This window comes from Phalacrocorax carbo, chromosome 12, assembly GCF_963921805.1.
Source record: "Phalacrocorax carbo chromosome 12, bPhaCar2.1, whole genome shotgun sequence".
NCBI lineage: Eukaryota > Metazoa > Chordata > Aves > Suliformes > Phalacrocoracidae > Phalacrocorax > Phalacrocorax carbo.
The window spans coordinates 10391119-10408733 of NC_087524.1; the positions used below are offsets into that span (position 1 = coordinate 10391119).

At 41.9% G+C, this 17615-nt stretch overlaps 1 protein-coding gene across 1 annotated transcript in view; it reads left to right on the forward strand.

Moving 5' to 3' along the window:
- The window catches only part of SORCS3 (sortilin related VPS10 domain containing receptor 3), a 317833-nt gene that overhangs the window by 264378 nt on the left and 35840 nt on the right, over positions 1–17615 (forward strand). Inside the window, exon 15 of the mRNA XM_064464110.1 lies at positions 17083–17200. Within this exon, the coding sequence (XP_064320180.1) occupies positions 17083–17200 (118 nt within the window). The remainder of the gene's footprint in view (positions 1–17082; positions 17201–17615) is intronic.

Sequence of the window (17615 nt, forward strand, 5' to 3'; positions counted from 1 at the left end):
AGACACTGTTGCAGCACTCCAACTCAGGTGCAGGAGATATACTATAAATTTCACCTTGCAGTCGATTTGCTTTTCCTGCTTTCTGCACCTGCACCTGAAGTTCCTGAAGGAACTACTTACAAGAGAAAAGAGATTCAAGCTTGGTATATTTTTATTCTATGCTTCAGTCCATCTACCTACTTATGTGGCAGAAATGTGTAGGTGGATTTCATTGCTGGTGTCACAGGTAGTGACAGACTGAGAGTAGACTGCTGGGTACGCTTGTCATCAGTTTCTGAGGAAGCTTGGATCAGACAACGGTTGTGTGGCTTGGGCATTTCTGGTAGTGATTTTAATTTATTCCAACTGCATTGCATGGTTTGAGTTGGTATGCCTTTCAAAAACCAGACCTCCATCAGCCTTGCACAAACAGAAGTGACTGGTGAGGAGCAGCCTGCACCTGCAGTGGAGTTCACCTTAGCTGCAAGAAAGGGGCTGGGGAAAGATCCTCTTCTTTCAAAGGGCTGTTTGAGCTAGCTTCTTTGCCATCTATGTCATGACAGATGAAGTGCCTTGGTGCTGTAGTTTTGGGAGGATCAGGAAGGTGTAGCCAACTCCTGTATAGCCCCTCTATATCTCCTGTGCTAAAGCGTCCTAGGAAGGCCAGGCTATGTAATTATAGTTATCCTTCATACCCGAAAAGCACGGGAGCTGTACACTTAAATTTCTTTTCCAAACAGCACTGGGGCAGAATGAGGCAGCCTCTGTGTCAATGTCACAGACAGCTGTTGAGATTTTTATTGACATAGAGGTTGTATCGATTCTGGTAGGGTTGCTAGTTTTTCCTTTACTCCAAAACCGTGCCTTGGCTTTGGCTTTTTCTTCATAAGAGTGGAGTACTTGTTTGTGCGGAAGAATATATCTGTGCATGTGCTGCCTTGCTCTCTGCAAATATTGCCCCTATTTTTTCAAGAAGCAAAACACAACACCACATAATATACCTGTTAGCCTTTTCACAAGACTGCTGTGAGCATCTTGGTGGGGAAATAAATGCCAATCCCCAGCTAAAGATTAGACCCTGCATTCTGTTCACTCTACGCATTTTTCTCCAAATGCAGCAATAATGTGTCACTTTCTGTGTTGGTTAATATGGTGTTTTCCTATGAAATTCTTTGTGCAATGCTCAATGTGTATCGCTTTCCAACCACACACACATGCGGACACACATGCAGAGACAGATCTGAGCGCAAATAAACCTGTACATCAGTACCTTCATTGAAATCAATGGAGCTAATCAGTTTCAACTAGCTGTGGATTTGGCCCATTTACATTGTCAATCAATGCAGTTTTCTTTTGAGATGAAAGATGCATTTTAAATCTAAGGTTATTGTTACTTATACCTCTGTAGTCTTCTAATGGAGAATGTAGGAAGTGAGTTATCTTACTGAATATTGTATATCAGCTTTGTTGAGAGCTGACTGTTCTTTTGAAATCTTTGCAGGCATATTATTATTATTGCTATTGTTATTGGTATTGTTTTTATTATTACTGTCATCACTGGCAATTTTTAAAACTATTCTTAATAGTCTGTAAAAGCCATACAAAGAAATTTCATGATACTTGCCATAAATGTTTAGAAAAATTCCTATCCACAGCATTAAAGAAACTGAGGAGGAAAGAGACCATTTATAAAGCCCATAGGCAAACCCTTTCTATGTAGATCACTAAGGTATTTCTCACAGTGAGAATTTTAGTGAACTCATCTATAAGGGCAGTGTTGGATCATGCTGACCTTGTGGAATATTTGGTTGAGAATAACTCAATGCATTTTTATTGCTATTGGCCATTTTCTGAACCAAGATAACACATGGTGGTTGGAGGTACATGGATTTTGAGAGGAGTACAGTGGTTTGGGCTCAGCATATCCCAGCTGAGGATGGGATCAGTAGAAGCCCTTAGGGTAGAAGCACGGCTGAGGCAGAAAGACCAAGACTGTGCTCATATTTGTGTACTGCCAAACTGGGTAGGTTAGTGGCTTTTAACGATTTGTCTTTCATCCTAGAAATGCAAAATATTTCATCCAGCAGTCTCGGCTGATTCCTGTTAGGGAAAATTTCTTCCATTGATTTGTATCAAAGTGGTCTCTGTTCAGCTACCTCAGAAAAATAATAATTTGAGGGGAATATGTATTAAATAGCCATTATACTCCAACTATTATTAACATGTTACATTATTAACAATATTATCATAATACTATCTTATTAAAATCAGTATATCAGTAGAATGACTATTATTCCTATCCTTCACTTGGTGGCACATCCTGTGAGTGGGCTCTTGGACTGTAGGAAGCACCAACAGTTTTAACACAGAATTTCATACCACTTCGTGGCTGTTATGTGAGCAGTTGCAGTATCTGTATTGTATGAGCACCCTAGGCTTTTTGGATCTTCTGTGCTTTGTGGGGTGTATATGTGTCCTAAGACAGGCCTAAAGAACTTAGCAGTATGGTAAAATCTGTAGATTTGCATGTAGGGCCATTATATGATTCTGAATATCTTAGTGTCTTTTGAATTGGGAGCTGCTTTTAGTGGGGAATTGGACAAGATGCCTTGCAGAGGTCCATTCCAACCTAAATTATTCTATGGCTTTGTTATTTCATATGGGTATAAGAGTGCAAGAATGAATTATTTCCTTACAAGTATAGCTGAGTGGACTCCACTAAGCGTGTAGTTTTGTGACACACAGGGAAGTACCATGAGACTGTGAGGGACTGGTCTAGCTTGGAGGTACTGCCTAACCAAGGGGAATCCACTCTCCCTTCCTCCCTTCCTGGCTTATCATCCACTTCTGCAGTTCTTTTTGCTGTTGTCTGACACACACTTTATCTGCCAAGATGGTTGGTTCAGATCCTTTAGTGTCACAACTCTTCAAGATGTGTACCAAAGCAAATTGCAGTGTTTGCTGCAGGTGCGAGGAAAGCAGCTGTAGAAAACAAAGGGTCCTTTAGGAAAATAACTCACATGTGTAAGGGTGATGGGTTAGGCATGTTCTTAGGTGATCCAATGAGTGCCTGGAAAGCACTAGTTTTTTTTAATTCTAGTTTTCTAACTTCTGTCCTGTAGCCCTCACTGGCAAGTAGTATGTCTTTTAATGATTTCATGTTCTAATGGGTCAGATCAAACATTTCTGTGTTGACAAGCCATAGGCACAGCATGTTACTTGCCTGAGGTTGTCCACGAGGGGAAAGGAATCAGACTGGGTTGATTCCAGTTGATTGTGATATATCTGAACAGAAGCAGTATTTGCTCAAGAGAGTTGACAGTCTGTACTGTTCAAATCAGAGACAAGTTGTTTTTGTGGGTCCAGAGAAGGGCTTTATGTTGTTCCAGCTCTGACTCATAATTATTACCCCTGCCACTTCAACTCCTGTGCTAAGCATCTCTTCAAACCTACATAAAGAGAAATAACCTTTTTGCTTCACCGCCCTGCAGAGCTTTGCTGTCATTTTAGGAGACTTGTAATACGTACGTGTGTGTGTGTGTGTGCAGACACTCATTTATAGATGAGGATCATTAGGTTTGTCTGTGCTGATAAATATATGTTTATGTAGACACACGTGTGCGTGTATATAAATATATATGTGTTTCTATGTATGTATTCTTAATGATCCATATATATCTGTGTATGCGTCATTGAGCATTAACGTTTTCAGTGAGAGGATTTAATACAAGCTAGCCTGCCAACATCACTGTGACTGCTGTCCTTGGATATGTGTGTGTTAGAAAATGTTCCTGGTTGTAAATGAACAGGTTATGAGCCCTGGCCATTTCCAATACCTTCTCATTTACATGGCCATGCAGCTTTACCAGAGATGAAGTGGGAGCATTTTTTTTCCAGGAGACCCATAAAATTACTCGCAATCCATCACTGGGTGGCAGAAGAGTGGGGCAGAATGAATAAGTAATTGAGAAATGTTGGAAAAGGTGAGATGGAGGCGAGGAGAGGTTTGAGCAAGAGAGCATTAAGAGCATGGGCCATATTGAATCACATCAGAGCTCCCTGTAGCTCAGTTCCATGTTCCAACAGTGGAAAGAAGAAGATGCTAAAAATGTATTACAAAAAAAATTCCCTTGTACACTTTTCTCACTTACAGAGATTTACAAATAAGGGACTTCTTGGCCAAACATAATATTCTTTGTATTTCTAAGACATTCATTACTTTTTTCTATTTTTTGAGGTTTTTTCCCCCCTTAAATCCCTTTAAAAATTTAACAGTCACATTATCATGTGGCCAGGAGCTCCAAGAGTTAACTCTTATTCTGAAGAACTGACTGACTTGTGGAAGACATCAGCAAAGTATGCACAGGTATGAAGGCAACGTGGACGGATTCTGATTAGCACTCACCAGAGTTTCAGCAGATTGACTATGAGAGAGGGGCAACAGCTCCCAAGGCCAAGCTCCCACTGAGTTCAAAAATATATGGGAGCCAAGAGTCATTTTCCTGACAGTTTCTGATAAGGTGATTGTCATCTTGCCTCTTAAAGCAAGGCAACATTCACTGCTCAAGTCTTGCTGTCACATGTAAAAGCTGATACAGGAAAGAAAATTACAAGCTGACACAATGTCCTTGAAAGATTCTGCCCCTTTGCTTAGAGGTTTGGAGCTACAGATCTGCCACCTCTGAGTGGTTGTGCTGAGAAATGTAAGGTGAAAACAGAGAGGTGATAGAAAATAGTGCCTTTTCTGGGTTGTGGTCAGAGGAGCTGGCCTTCTCTCTGCTGGGCCAGCCTTTGCCTTCCATAGCTGGCAGCTGTGCCAGCAATCGCAGCAAATGAGAGAAGGTGTGAGTGGATGGCAGAAACACCAAGAGATTGTTTCTCCTAGAAGGAATTGAGGTTCTTGTCCAACATGCATAAAAAAAAAAGACACAGACGCAGTGTTCCTCTATTCCTGTGGCCTAGCAGAGGCCTTCAAACACTCCTGTCATCGATCTGGTCTCTTTTCTCTTCACCCTACTTGAGGAAAAAGAGACACATTTCCTTCTGCAACTTCTGCTGCTGTTGCTGAGCTCAACAGAGGATTTGGTGAAGATGGAATCTGGAGGAAGGATTTCACCAGGGGTCTGTAGAAAGCTAAATCCAACTCTCAGCTTCCAGTGCAGAAAACAACAGAAGGGATCATGTACAGAGGCTGTTGTGGTGAAGGATTCTGAACTCTATCTTTATTTACCCTCACTTCTTTTGGGAACCAGAGCTCACTAGCCTGTCATACTCTCAGGCCTACCAAAACTGTAGGTTTTTTGAGAGTTCGGAGAGTAGATTTCAAAACCTGGTTTATCCAAGTTGCATAGGTACCGTTAAATACCTAGAAAGGACTGGTAGGTTTTAATTGTTGTCCACATTGTGGTTTTATCTTGTATTTCAGTTTTCCTTTCTTTTTATGTTTATTGCAATATCTGTTTGTGGTGCTGCCAGCTTTATTATTGGCTGTGGATTTTACTGCAAGGCTCTGATGTGTCCTTGTGAGTTCATTGCACTGGCCTCACTCATGGGGCTGTGGAGACTGCAGTGTGTAAACCTACATCAGGACTTTTCAGAATAAGATTCAAGAATTAAAAGGAATCTGTGAAAATAATGACTGCACACAGAAGAAAAAGTAAAATTTAGAACTTGATCTGAGAACAAGAATTACAAATATAATTAATAAATTAGGAAACCAAAATGATTGAGAGGATATTGGCATTTGCTATAGTGAGCTGTATTCCTGTGTCATCTGATCTAATTTCAAAACCTTCTGGAAGTAATGAATAGCTGGGACTTTGCGAGAAAATGATCAATCTGCTAATGCCATCAAGTGTTTCTACAATGGACAAGAAAATGTGTGTTATAGGAATTCCCATTTTATCCCAGCAGATGATCAGTTTATACCCTGGAGTAAGAGAGTTGATTACCCATATCATTATCTTGTTTGCAAGACTTAAAAACATTATTAACGATCACAGATTAATCAGTGTCACTTCCTCCTCCCATCTCCCTCCCTGCCAGAGGAGTACTCCGAAGGTGTTAGCCTTCGGATTGCTGCATGAATTCACCTAAACAATCCACAGAGGCACAATATTGATTTTGCTGCTGATACTTGCAGTACAAGCTGAGGTCTTTCTGTGGCACCTGAACAGACAAATCAGGTGATGAGAACATCTGCTTGGAGTAATCTTTCTCAGACAGCATCAGGTGATTCATTGGGCCTTAGGAAGAGGATGTTAGTGACTTGAGATCAGTTCCCAGCAACTGTGCCATGTACTCAGAAGATTCCTGGCAGAAGCTATAACACATGGAGAAGTCATTGGGCCCTGTGGCATGTATTGTCTATCTTTAGCTTTCTGGGGCAAACATTACTCTCATTGGAGTCAAGTGCTATTTATGGACAGCAGACTAAATATTATGCTAAAGAAATCAGCATTATTATTGTATTCTGCAGGTAGGGAAATTGAGGCAGAACAAGGGACATGTCCATGGTCAGTCAGTGAGCAGCCTGTCATGGTGACAGCTTGGCATTAAATCAGGTCTTTGAGTCCCAGATGAGTACCCAACTGTGCAGACTTTTCCCATTCCTTAAGGGGGAAGGAGATGTTGAGCCATGTCTGTAATACTCAGACAAGATGCATGGAGAGGTAAGCAGGTGCAGGGAAGAGGACTGGAGAAAGGTGTGCTCACTGGAGGCTTCTATTGACTGAAATGAATAAAAAAAGCCCTTCAGAAGTGGTCAAAATGAGCAGCAGGCTGATAAATTATTGCTTTTCCCTAAGTAAAAGGACAAGGGTTGCCTGATGACAGTACAATCCAGATATTCTCATCTAGAGGCTAATGTGTTTTGTTTCCTGTGCTTTTAAGTAAGGACAGATGGATTATAGGTCCTGTGCTGTCCTCCTGCTAGAAGCTGGGCTGGGCTGTACAAAGCACTCGGGCCTGGTGTGGGGTGGACATCCAGGGGTATGGTACTGCACACACGACGTACCTTCCTCAGTCTTTCACCTTTCCAATAGCACAAGACATGAGATATTCTGGTGCCCTGATACCTCCAGCCCTTGGGAGACTGAGAAACCATATGGCCTCATCACCTTTCTGGCTCAGCCTGGCCCTGATCCTGCACAGGGCAGAGGGTGGTACAGCACACTAGCTTTTGTGGGAGCTGGGAAGTCTCAGCACAGGGTTGACTGCAGAGTACATGCTAACAGATTTTTTTATCATTGGGCTGCAGTGAGTTTGAGGCATCTCACATAGTTAAGGTTGTGCTAGAAGCCTTTATTCCTAAGGAGAGTTTGTCCTCGTTTGATCATTGTACATGGTTTTCTTGTTTCATGATCCCTTTGACCCAAACCTGTGAAAATTCCCCCACTATAACTGGTCAGCCACCTCCTCATGCTGTTGCCCAGCCAGGTACAGATCTTATCCCCTCTTCTGAGCCACCTTCTCTCTGATACCCTGTGCCAGGCAAAGCTCGTCACCTTGATCCACCACAAACCGTCCCTGTGACATGTGTTTGGAGCTTACATGTTCTGAGCAACAGCTTCCGCATTTGCGTTGGATATCTCTGGCTGGAAATATGCTGATTCATAGGATGAAAGATTGAAATGACTGAACATGCTGTGTTATCCAGCTTCTGGCAAAGGGGCAGCACCTGCCTCTGTTGGGACTGCAGACCGGTTAGTGGAGGAAACACTCAGATTGCTGATACCTGCCAGTATCTTTTAAAGAGGAAGGAGGCAGCATCTTCAGGTTTCAAAGCTGTCAGAAACCGTTTGTCTTTCATGAGTGCTTCGAAGAAGAGAAAGAACACTTCTGAAAAACAACATTAAAAATTAACATGCTTTCCCATCCCTCTTCCCAGGTGTCTCACACTCCCTTTCATGTTGCTGGGATTTCTTTTGAAGTAATTGTCATGTAAAGCGGTTTGGGAACACTGGCAATAAATTTTTTAGAGACCAGATTTCAAAAGATTTGGTTTGTCATTCAGTAAGTTCTTATTTTGATAGCACTTTGCATTTAAAAAAAAAAACACAACACAAAAAACCCCCACAAACCAAAAACCCCAATGCTGTCTTCACCATTGCCTTGTGCATTATTTGTGCAGCTAATGGAGAAATTGAGCCCAAGCTGGAGGGCTGCTTCATAATTATATGCTCTGCAGATTACTTACTAATTGCAGTTGGCATTATTTGCTAACTGAAAGACCATGCTGTACCATGTCATTTGCAGTGGTTTTCCTCTTCTGCTGGCACTTTAAAGGAAGTGCCCATTGAGCTGATGAATAATCCCAGGACTATTTTCCAAAGCTGAGGAAAAAGGGTCTGCCATGACTGTATCGCAGGATTTTTATTGCATGATTGAATGTTTTTCATTGAATTCCCAGAAACTCTTCCCCTGCCCCATCCATCCCTCCTGACCTGGAACCTGACAGTGGTGCAGCTTTCCACGACCAGTTCAGTTTAGATTGCTAGTCAGCGAATCCGGCCAACACTTTGAATTTATCTTCTGTGCAAAATCTCCATGTCATGACATTCAATTTCACTTAGAGGTGGAAATAAACCACTTCCTTTGGATTTCACCTGCGTGAGATGTTCTGTGAAATTCTCATTTGACCCTTCCCCTTGGGAAAGGGAACACAGACCAAGATTTACTTGAACAAATTTGTCACCATGCAAGCTGCTGTCTGCTATTGGTATATACTTGGTAGTTTCACTTCTGCTGTTTTTTATCCCTCTGACTAGTAGCAGTAGGACAAGGCCTTATATCTGAGATGGTCTATGGGAATTACACTAACCTGCACCAGCTGAAAATCTAAATCCAAAGGGATAGTGGGGTTTTTTTTAACTTCTTTAGGAAGAAAATGCACCTCTTCTTTCTAGAAAGAACTGCCATTTTTCTTACTCTCTTCCTATGCACAGGCAGAAGTACAGCAGCCCTGAATCATTACCCAGTTGCCCTCAGGCTACTGTTCCTAGTTAACAGGTCAGCCAAAAGCAACTGAATTAAAATCTCCAAAATGGTTCTTAAAGACCATATTTATTGTTTAGGAAAAAAATTAGTCAGTGGTTTTTGTTGGCAATTGCCTGGCTCTCCAGTGGCATTTTTCATCTTTTATGTTTCCTTTGTTTCCAGTCTCTTGCTCCCTGCATCATCTTGCCAGTTGTGAGACAGTGTAACTCTCCCTCTCCTACTCTCCCTAATTGCTGATCTGTGTCTCTTTCAATTAGGTTCTGCTTCCTTGCCTCAGTCGCTTTCCATCCAATTTCCATGTAACCAGTGACCTCCTTTAACGCTAATTCCATCTAACCCCTAATAAAAAACAATTGGGAGGTTACAGAACCCATTTGGTTTTCTCTAAAGTCGTGATTTATGTTCAGCTCATGGGGAAATAGCTCATCTCTCACTCCCCATTCATAAAACCTAACCCCACTGGCACAATTTGCAACTCTTCCATTGCTGCTTGTGTGTTTTTGGGCCAAACAGCTCAGCCTGCACATAGGAGCTAGTCTTGCTTTACAGCTGCTACTTTCTTACACACAGATGCCTTCAGATCCACGTTTTGTAACATGTCCTCTTTTTTGTGTGTGTGCAATCGACAGCATTTTCTTTCATTGTCTCAAAAGCTATAAATGTCAACAAGTGATAGAGATATGTTTGGGTACCACATCCCGCTCTAAGTGTGTGCACTGAGGCATGATCTCTACCACAGGCTCACTATTTTCCCAGGTAACGTAGGACCAGGGTAGCCTGGCTAGTGCCAGGCAACGCAGTTATGGAAGTGAGAGAACCTTGTATGGGGACACAGTTGATTCTTAGCTAGACCTAATACATTTGGCTGGATCTTGGCTCTTTCTGTTAGGCCGTACCCCCACCTCTGGTCTGTGTTACCCAGCACTCTGGATCAGAGGAAATGGTAGCAACTGGTTTCTGTTGCCACCCTGTATTCATGCCATGTTGATGCTGAACTAACTAGTTCTCCTGGAGTGTGGAGCACTGGGGTATAAAGTACAATAACCAGCAGGAAACCCCAGCTCAGATCTGGCTAGGCTGCTTAGCTCCCTCTCAGTGCTGGTTGTATAAGTGTCAGAATAGGTCTTGCAGAGAGCTTTATTCTCCAGGCTCGCCAAGAGGTACAGGAATGGAAATGCAGAGCTTAGGCATATGTAGGCTTTACCTGGCAACCGCTCAGGTCCATGTCTATGTATTATGCCCAAAAGTTAAATGGCTTTAGAGCTCATGAGAGCAGACCAGCCAAACCTGAATGGCTCTGGTCCTTGACTTTTGCACTGATAGGTCTAAGCTAATGTAACACACACCTAAACCCGGGGTGACCCAGGGTCGGCCTATCTGATACCTATTGTAGATGCTTATAGAGAGGAACTCTCCAGTCTGTGCTATGCCACTACGTCGTGGGTGGCATTGACCAAGCCCTGCCCATGAAACAACATTGGTGATACTTGCTGGGAAGTGAGGTTGGGCTTGGATACTAGGTTAGCTCTCAAAACTGCAGCAGTAGCAATATGTGGTTCTGTTTGCTGGACATCAAAGAGAGAGTGAACACCTTCAGCTGTGGTGAACTGAACACTCAGTACTCCTGCAGCTGTGAGTGCCCAGATCTGGGGGTCCCTCTGGTTCTGCTGAGACAACTTCATCCCTGCCAAGGGACCAGAAAAAAACCAACACCTTGTTTCCCTGCCAGGCGGTGGTTCTTCCAGATTGTGCCAGCACTTCTTGGGTCCCCCATTAAATAGCTACTTCTGGCACTACCTGTTAGAGGCACAGATGTAAATAAAGAGGAGTTTTAACTTGAATCAAAGGGCAATCTTGCTTCACTTTCTCCCTCTCTGCATTCCCACAACAAAACTGCAGATCCAGGTCAGCTGAAACATTTATTGATTTGGGTGATCTTACTATTGGGGTTTTTTTGCTTGCTAAGACACTTCCTCTGCAAGCATTTTTCTTTTACAATAAAAGGTGGGGGAAAAAAGCAAGGTTGGCTTCAGGCTTTCCCAAATGAAACAGTCTATTTATGATGACACTGCAATTAGCTTTTACTTCAGTATTATCAATTAAAGTATATATTTGGCTCTCTTTCCATTTAGTTTTCAGTTGATCCATCCATCTATCTGCTTGTGTAGTTCATCACAAAAGGTGCTATTAAGTATATTCATATTTTTTGCTTTATTTTTAGATATTCAAAATGCTTAAAATGTAAACAGCCTATTCTGTAGGGCCTAATCTTGTTAAAATCTGACTTCAGAGGCCCCCAGGGTAATTTGTGAGAAGCAAGATGAAGTACCTTTTCATCTCTCTCACCTTGTTGATGTCCAGTCAAGGAAAAAACGCTTCAGAAAGAAAGGTACATCTGATGTTCTGTGTAGTGAAGATGACCTTATCAGCTGCTTCCTTCCTTTGTATCTTCAGTCATCTGTCTCACTGGTGGGCACAGCTGAGGACAGGAGGCATTACCAGGTGTTACTGGAGACTTTGACCATTATCTCCCATTACATGCAAAGGCTGACTAGTGAAGGTAGAAGTCCTCCATCAATATCCAGACCAGACCAGCCAAGTACAGACAACTTCAATGCTTGCTTGCTCCATATAATGTCCTGCCAGTTTACTTCAGAAATGGTAGAAGGGGACTTGGTTTAGGCATGAGAAGACATTTCTATTTCCATGCTTGGGCAGCTTTTCTGAAACAGGCAGCAGAGATGGATCCAGATGGATACAGCTGATGCCTTCCCTGTGAGCAATACAGTTATTACTGGAGAAGATCTGTTTCTCATACCCTAGGTGGGGACAGAGTTTGAATCTACAGACCAGAGGTGGATGAGTTGCTATCTTGTGACCCTTAATTCATTCTGTTGACCTGTCAGGAATGAGCAGTATTAAATTACATAAAAAAATACAACTATCAACAATTCAAGGAATGATAAGGCAAAAGCAGTGCAATTTGACAGAAGAACACTGTATAAATGTAAGAAGCCTTTTAAATAGTTTCCATACAAGGTTACCCAGTCAGTATATACTGCATTTGTAAGTTGTTGTGTATTTAAAAAATTAAAGAAAGATATAATTATAGCAGTATTACCAATGACCTTTTCCAAAATGACTCCATCATGAATCTGTAAGCATTTCAGAATTTTTTTCCAAGTTCCTAGTAAATTTTTTTTTTTTTTTTTTGCAAATTAACGACATCCAGCTCTGGCAATAAAAGCCTTGCCTTGTTTGGAAAGCATTTTCTGGTTTCCTAGCAATTTCTGGTTTCACTGTGAGTTATGCATAGAGCCAGTTGAGAAGATGTCCTGTTAGCTAAGATTTTATGTGGAATTTTAACTGCTTACTCTGAGGGACAGAACAAAATCTATCCTGTCTAAAGCCTGTAAATTACCATTCCATGGCTTAGGTTACAGAAGCTTTGTTACCTTGAGCTTAGTCAGAAAACTGACCCTGTCTAAATGCCATCTGGGCTCTTGTATTTATTGCTTCTCAAGGACTTCCAGATCAGACTGCTTATATGGAAAAAAATCAAAACATACTTTTTGTGTTGGCTTCCCAGAGTTGGACCTTGAAAGCCCAGCTCTCTTCTTTTGTCTTCTATCCTTGCAACAAGCAATTAAGAGCTTTCAGTTAGACCATGGTAGACAGTTATTGAGGCAAAATTCATAGTACATTATGTCCCCTTTTCCCCTGTATCATCTTGGTAGCTTAGCTGTATTTATTTAAAAAATACATCCCCCTAATTTAGTGAGTAAAATAAATGAGAAAAAAAGGCACATGAGATTTGGGTAACATCAATGAGATGGTATCTTCAAAGCTACGCAAGAACTCACCAGTTGAGTAGGGAAAAATAAACTCCCACCAATCCCTTTTTTAATCTCTTTCCTTAGGACTTGTTTTGTTTCTAAAAGAGATAGGCTCAGAAAAAAAAAAAAAAAAGAGAGAGAAAAACCACACTTCAGACTGCTGAGGTAATGAGCACACAAGATATTTCCCTCTTTAGCCAACAAGAAGTCGTTCTCTCCTGTATGCTATCTTCTGTCTTGCCTTTTACAGGTCTTCTAGATCAGCTACACTGCATACCTAAATCCAGGTGTATGTACTGGAGCACTTAATGCTAAGCACCTATTGACAGCCAAACGCTAGCAGTCTTGAGATTTTGCAGCTCTGCTTTCTGCCCAACCATCTCTATTGGGCCTGGCTGCTCCAAAACAGATAGGGTGAGGAGGAGTCATGTGCATGCACCTTAGTCACTATGGGAAAATATCCAGTGATGTAGTTCACAAAACTGATGAAAGCAGGGTTCAGCTGCAATACCTGATTTTGCCCAGTCAGGGTGCGTTCTCTGTGATGGTTTATTTAGCCCAATTTCAATTCCACAGAAGATGAGGGTTTTCATCACTTCCCAAGGAAAGCTGTTTGAGAGTCCAGTGGAGCTCCACAGGTAACACTGCACTCTTCCATTCCTTACATTCGCTGACTCTCACAGAAGTTTCAAATGTACAATGGAGTCATCTCAAAATGTAACATAACCTTCATCATGTTGGCTGCTCAGTCAAAAAGTGCTGTAGGCACCTGGGTTGCATTTATTGTTGGTGAGCAGTGCTCGCGGGATGCGGTTGCTTGCTAGTTGCTCTGTATACGAGCAGCTCTTATCTCTGACAGCTGTGCTGCTATGGTTGATCAGGCTTAAGAAGCTTTTCATTAGGAAGGGGAGGGGGAAAAGTTACTACTTTAGGAATCAGGTGACCTAGAACCATCTCTGCAGCACAGAGGAAAACATCCCTCTCTGTTCACACTTCTCTAATTACATTTAGTGTAGTATTGTTTCCATCTAAATTATAGCAATTACATACAAAGATCTTCTTTGAAATCATTTAATTAAAGAGTAGCTAATGCTCTGTGCTTTTGGAATGCTAATATATTGCCTTCCACTTAGGAATCCTTGATTTTTTCCATTATTTATCATTATCGTGAAGAATTTCAATGGCAGAGGGATTTTTTGGCTTGTTTTAATAGATAGAAAATGCAAGTGGTTCTGGCGAGTTTTGTAGCTTGTAAAGCACAAAGAAGCCTTCTGCTCTCTTGCTGAACAGTTAGCTAAGGGTCAGTGTGAGGAACAACATTTTCCTTGGGATGCATTGACTGCCGAAGTGTTAGTTTCTCCAGCCCTGTTATCTTCTGGGTTCAGGCAAGTATTTGTGTTTGATCATGTTCTCCCCTTCTCTTGCTATGTTTTCTGTGTAATAAACACCCAGGTCAAATCCTGAACGGGTATAAATCTGCTGGACTAAATGATTTCTGCCTGCTGAGTTGCTGCTTTGTGGGAATGACATTTCAGTCATGCATCACATCCAGAACAAACAAGATTCATGGGAGAGCTGCCCAGCTGTACAATAATACTGTGACAAGGCGTGCACTCCGTAAGAGTATCTGCTGAAGCAGTTGTGGCATAAGAGCTGGTGGGATTTACCCAGTGCCAAGGGAAAATGGGGAGGGCAGCTGGAGTTAGAACTACCTGAGTGCAGTTTTGGATGCCTTCTGCATTCTCCCTCTGCATTATTTCCTTTCTCCCTTCTCCCAGGAAGTGCCCTGGCACCCCATATTGCTATGGTTTCCATAGCGATGTTTTTGGTCCAGGACGTGCCTCCTGTGTTGATGAACAGGAATTACAGTTTCTTCTGTAGCTTTTTCTGAATGTAGTGGTGTTTCCTATTGCTAATATCCCACAGTTAGGACTACATTAAGAAATGTTCTGAACAGCCAGCAACAATCAACCTAATAAACCTATTACTACACACAAGTCCTTCCCCACCTACTCATTTCTAACCAGAGTATGCATTTGTCACAGGTTCTTGCATTGTATCCTCTCCCCTTCTTGTCAGCTTCTTGAAGCTCACCTCTGTGAGGCAGAACTTGGATGTAGAAAGGTGTCCACAGCAAACCCACAACTCCAGGCTTTCAGATCTCCCTCATCCCCCTGTCTCTCCCTGATACCCATGAGCTGAGACAGGTCTAAATGGGAGATCATGACTGATTCCTGGATGGTCTCTGTTTTATGAAAAACAGTACAATGCAGAGGAGTTTTGGTGCAGGCTACAGTCTACAGGAGTAGTTTGGGCAGTGAGGGGAGAGCAAAGCCAACAACCCTGTGTGATTACAGAGTAAATTAAGATGAACTAGAGTAAAGAATGGCAGCACACTAGGGACACAGCAGGATCTGGATTGCAGTCAGTGCTTGGAAACTCAATAGAAGTTTTCTCTTTTGTTTTTGGTTTGGTTTTTTTTTTTTTCACTTTTGTAAGGAAAGTTGTAAATCATCTTTCTCTCCTTTCTTTTTTAGGCTGGAATAATTAAAAAACCCAAAACTTTAATCTCATAAGGAGCTTGGGTTAAAATGTAGGTTAGTGAAGATTTGGTATAAGGAAAAAAGAATCTTTTTTTTCCTCTGCGTTCTAAATCTTGCAATAAGGGTGATAGAATGACATGTGCTGCTTCATAAGTGTCAGAAAAGATTTGGGTTTTGGTACATACAGAATTTTTAAAACCTGGAACTTGTATCTTAGGTGCATTTTTAGGTTCTTTATATATATTCATTTGAGATAGCCAAGAAGTTGGCATATTATAATGACAAATCAACTCAATCATTGTTGGTTTTTTGTTGTTTATGTGTACTGAGGTGTTCCCCCTGCCAGTGAGAAGCTGTGGTTTTGTTAATGGCTTTTAAAGTCTGGTCACCTGTGTCCCTACCCTAATCTCCTCCTATTACACACCTCTTCGGAAATCCAGCTGCAGCTGATTGAAAACCTGCTCCTTACTGAGAAAATCACAGCTGGGCAAGGGAATAGGAAGCTGTTACTTTATCAAAAACTGAACACCCTGCAGAACTCATGCAGTGTTTCTGGATGGATAGAGTCTTTTGTCCGGGTACCTGGTGTTATTTATCAATTAAACCATGTTTTTGCTGTGATTTTGCTTTCTTTGGTGAAGGTGCAAGCTTCCAACATGTAGAGTCCCTTAGTTTTTGTGGTGATGGTACATCGGTGATGTATACCATCAGTGCTCGTTGTTGCTCTGGTCCTTCCCTTCCAGACACTTAAGCATGCACGCAGCTTTCCCTGCAGGTGAAGGAGTGCCACACAGTTAGGGTGGCATTTAGAGACACCTGTGTTCAACAACCAGCTCTGCTGCTGATGTTCTGGTCCAAGCTTGGGCAGACGCCCCTGGTGCCCCTCAATTTTACATGATCTCTTTTATCACCCTATTAATAACAGATCTGTGCCTCAGTTTTAAATTACAGTCTGAGTTCTCCTCCCTTCAGCTCCAGCTGCTCCTGTATACTGCCTTAGTCAGCACAAGCCTTGTGTTGCCCTGGAATTTTGTGGGAAAATGTGTCATTTTCATCCTGAAAATCAACTTATTACTTAGCTAGTTGAACCATGCCGTGTGATGAGTGACCTACTCAAAAAAATTAAGAAAAAAATAGTGATGACCTTTCAGTGGTGATCACTTACAGTTCCCCTCCTGCTAGCTACAGTCAGCATTCACCAGGTGGAAGGGAGGCTGCCGCCTTTGCAGGTCACTTGCCTACAGTCCATATCCCAAATATGTTATTTCAGGTATTTCTTTTACAATTCATTAAGGGGTAAGTTTGTGCAACACAAAAGTTCAGCAGTAAAGAAACTGGGTCAGCTAAGAAAGGCTTGATTTTTAGACAACCAAACCCATATATTCATCAGACTAGCTCCTTTTATGTTAGACACATTACTTTCTAGTCTGTATTGTTCTGAGTGATACCTCGCTGCCTGTATTAGACTCGGGGCCCGTTGTGCTAAGTACTAGAGGCATGGAGGACCCTCCAACACAGGCTGTACAAAGGATCAGGCAAAGGCTAAACAATCGTAGGATGTTACAAGAACAGGAAAATGTTATTCATGACTGCATAACATTTTCCGGCATCAAGCTCCAAGACTGTGCATTGGTTTCTATAGCTGAGATTCACGAGAAATTATTTGCTTAATTTCTGCATATCTCTGAGTGACTCTGGTTCTTTCTTTTTTCCACTCCCATGCTTAGAGTTTTTGGGCACTTCAGTCTCCGTTCTGAATGGCAGCTGGTCAAGGTGGATTACAAGTCTATCTTCAGCCGGAGGTGTAACAAAGATGACTACCAAACCTGGCATCTGCACAATCAGGTATTCCCATTGTGCAGGGAGGGGATGAGGGGGCTCCTTTCCCCATACTCTGTTGCCAGGTAGGAACGTATTTGTTCTTTCACCGGAGCGTATTGATTTTTTTTTTTGCATCCATAAAGTCGCAGTTCTAACCTGTTGATGCTTTACTTCCCCTGAAGCGTATGCATGAATAAACACAGGGCCAGTCTTCATCAGCCAAGTTAGGGAGATTGTTAATTCTCTTTGTATGAAAATATTCCATTGCACCAGCCGGATCTTCTTGCCCTCAGTGCTCAGGGCAATGTAAAACCTCACCTTGTGATTGAATTGTAGGAGATACTGAACTCTTTGTAGCTCTGTCAGTGACTCATGAAAATAATTTTCTTTCACTTTGCCTCTATTTTCCCTGCTCAAAAATGAAAATAAAAACATTTAT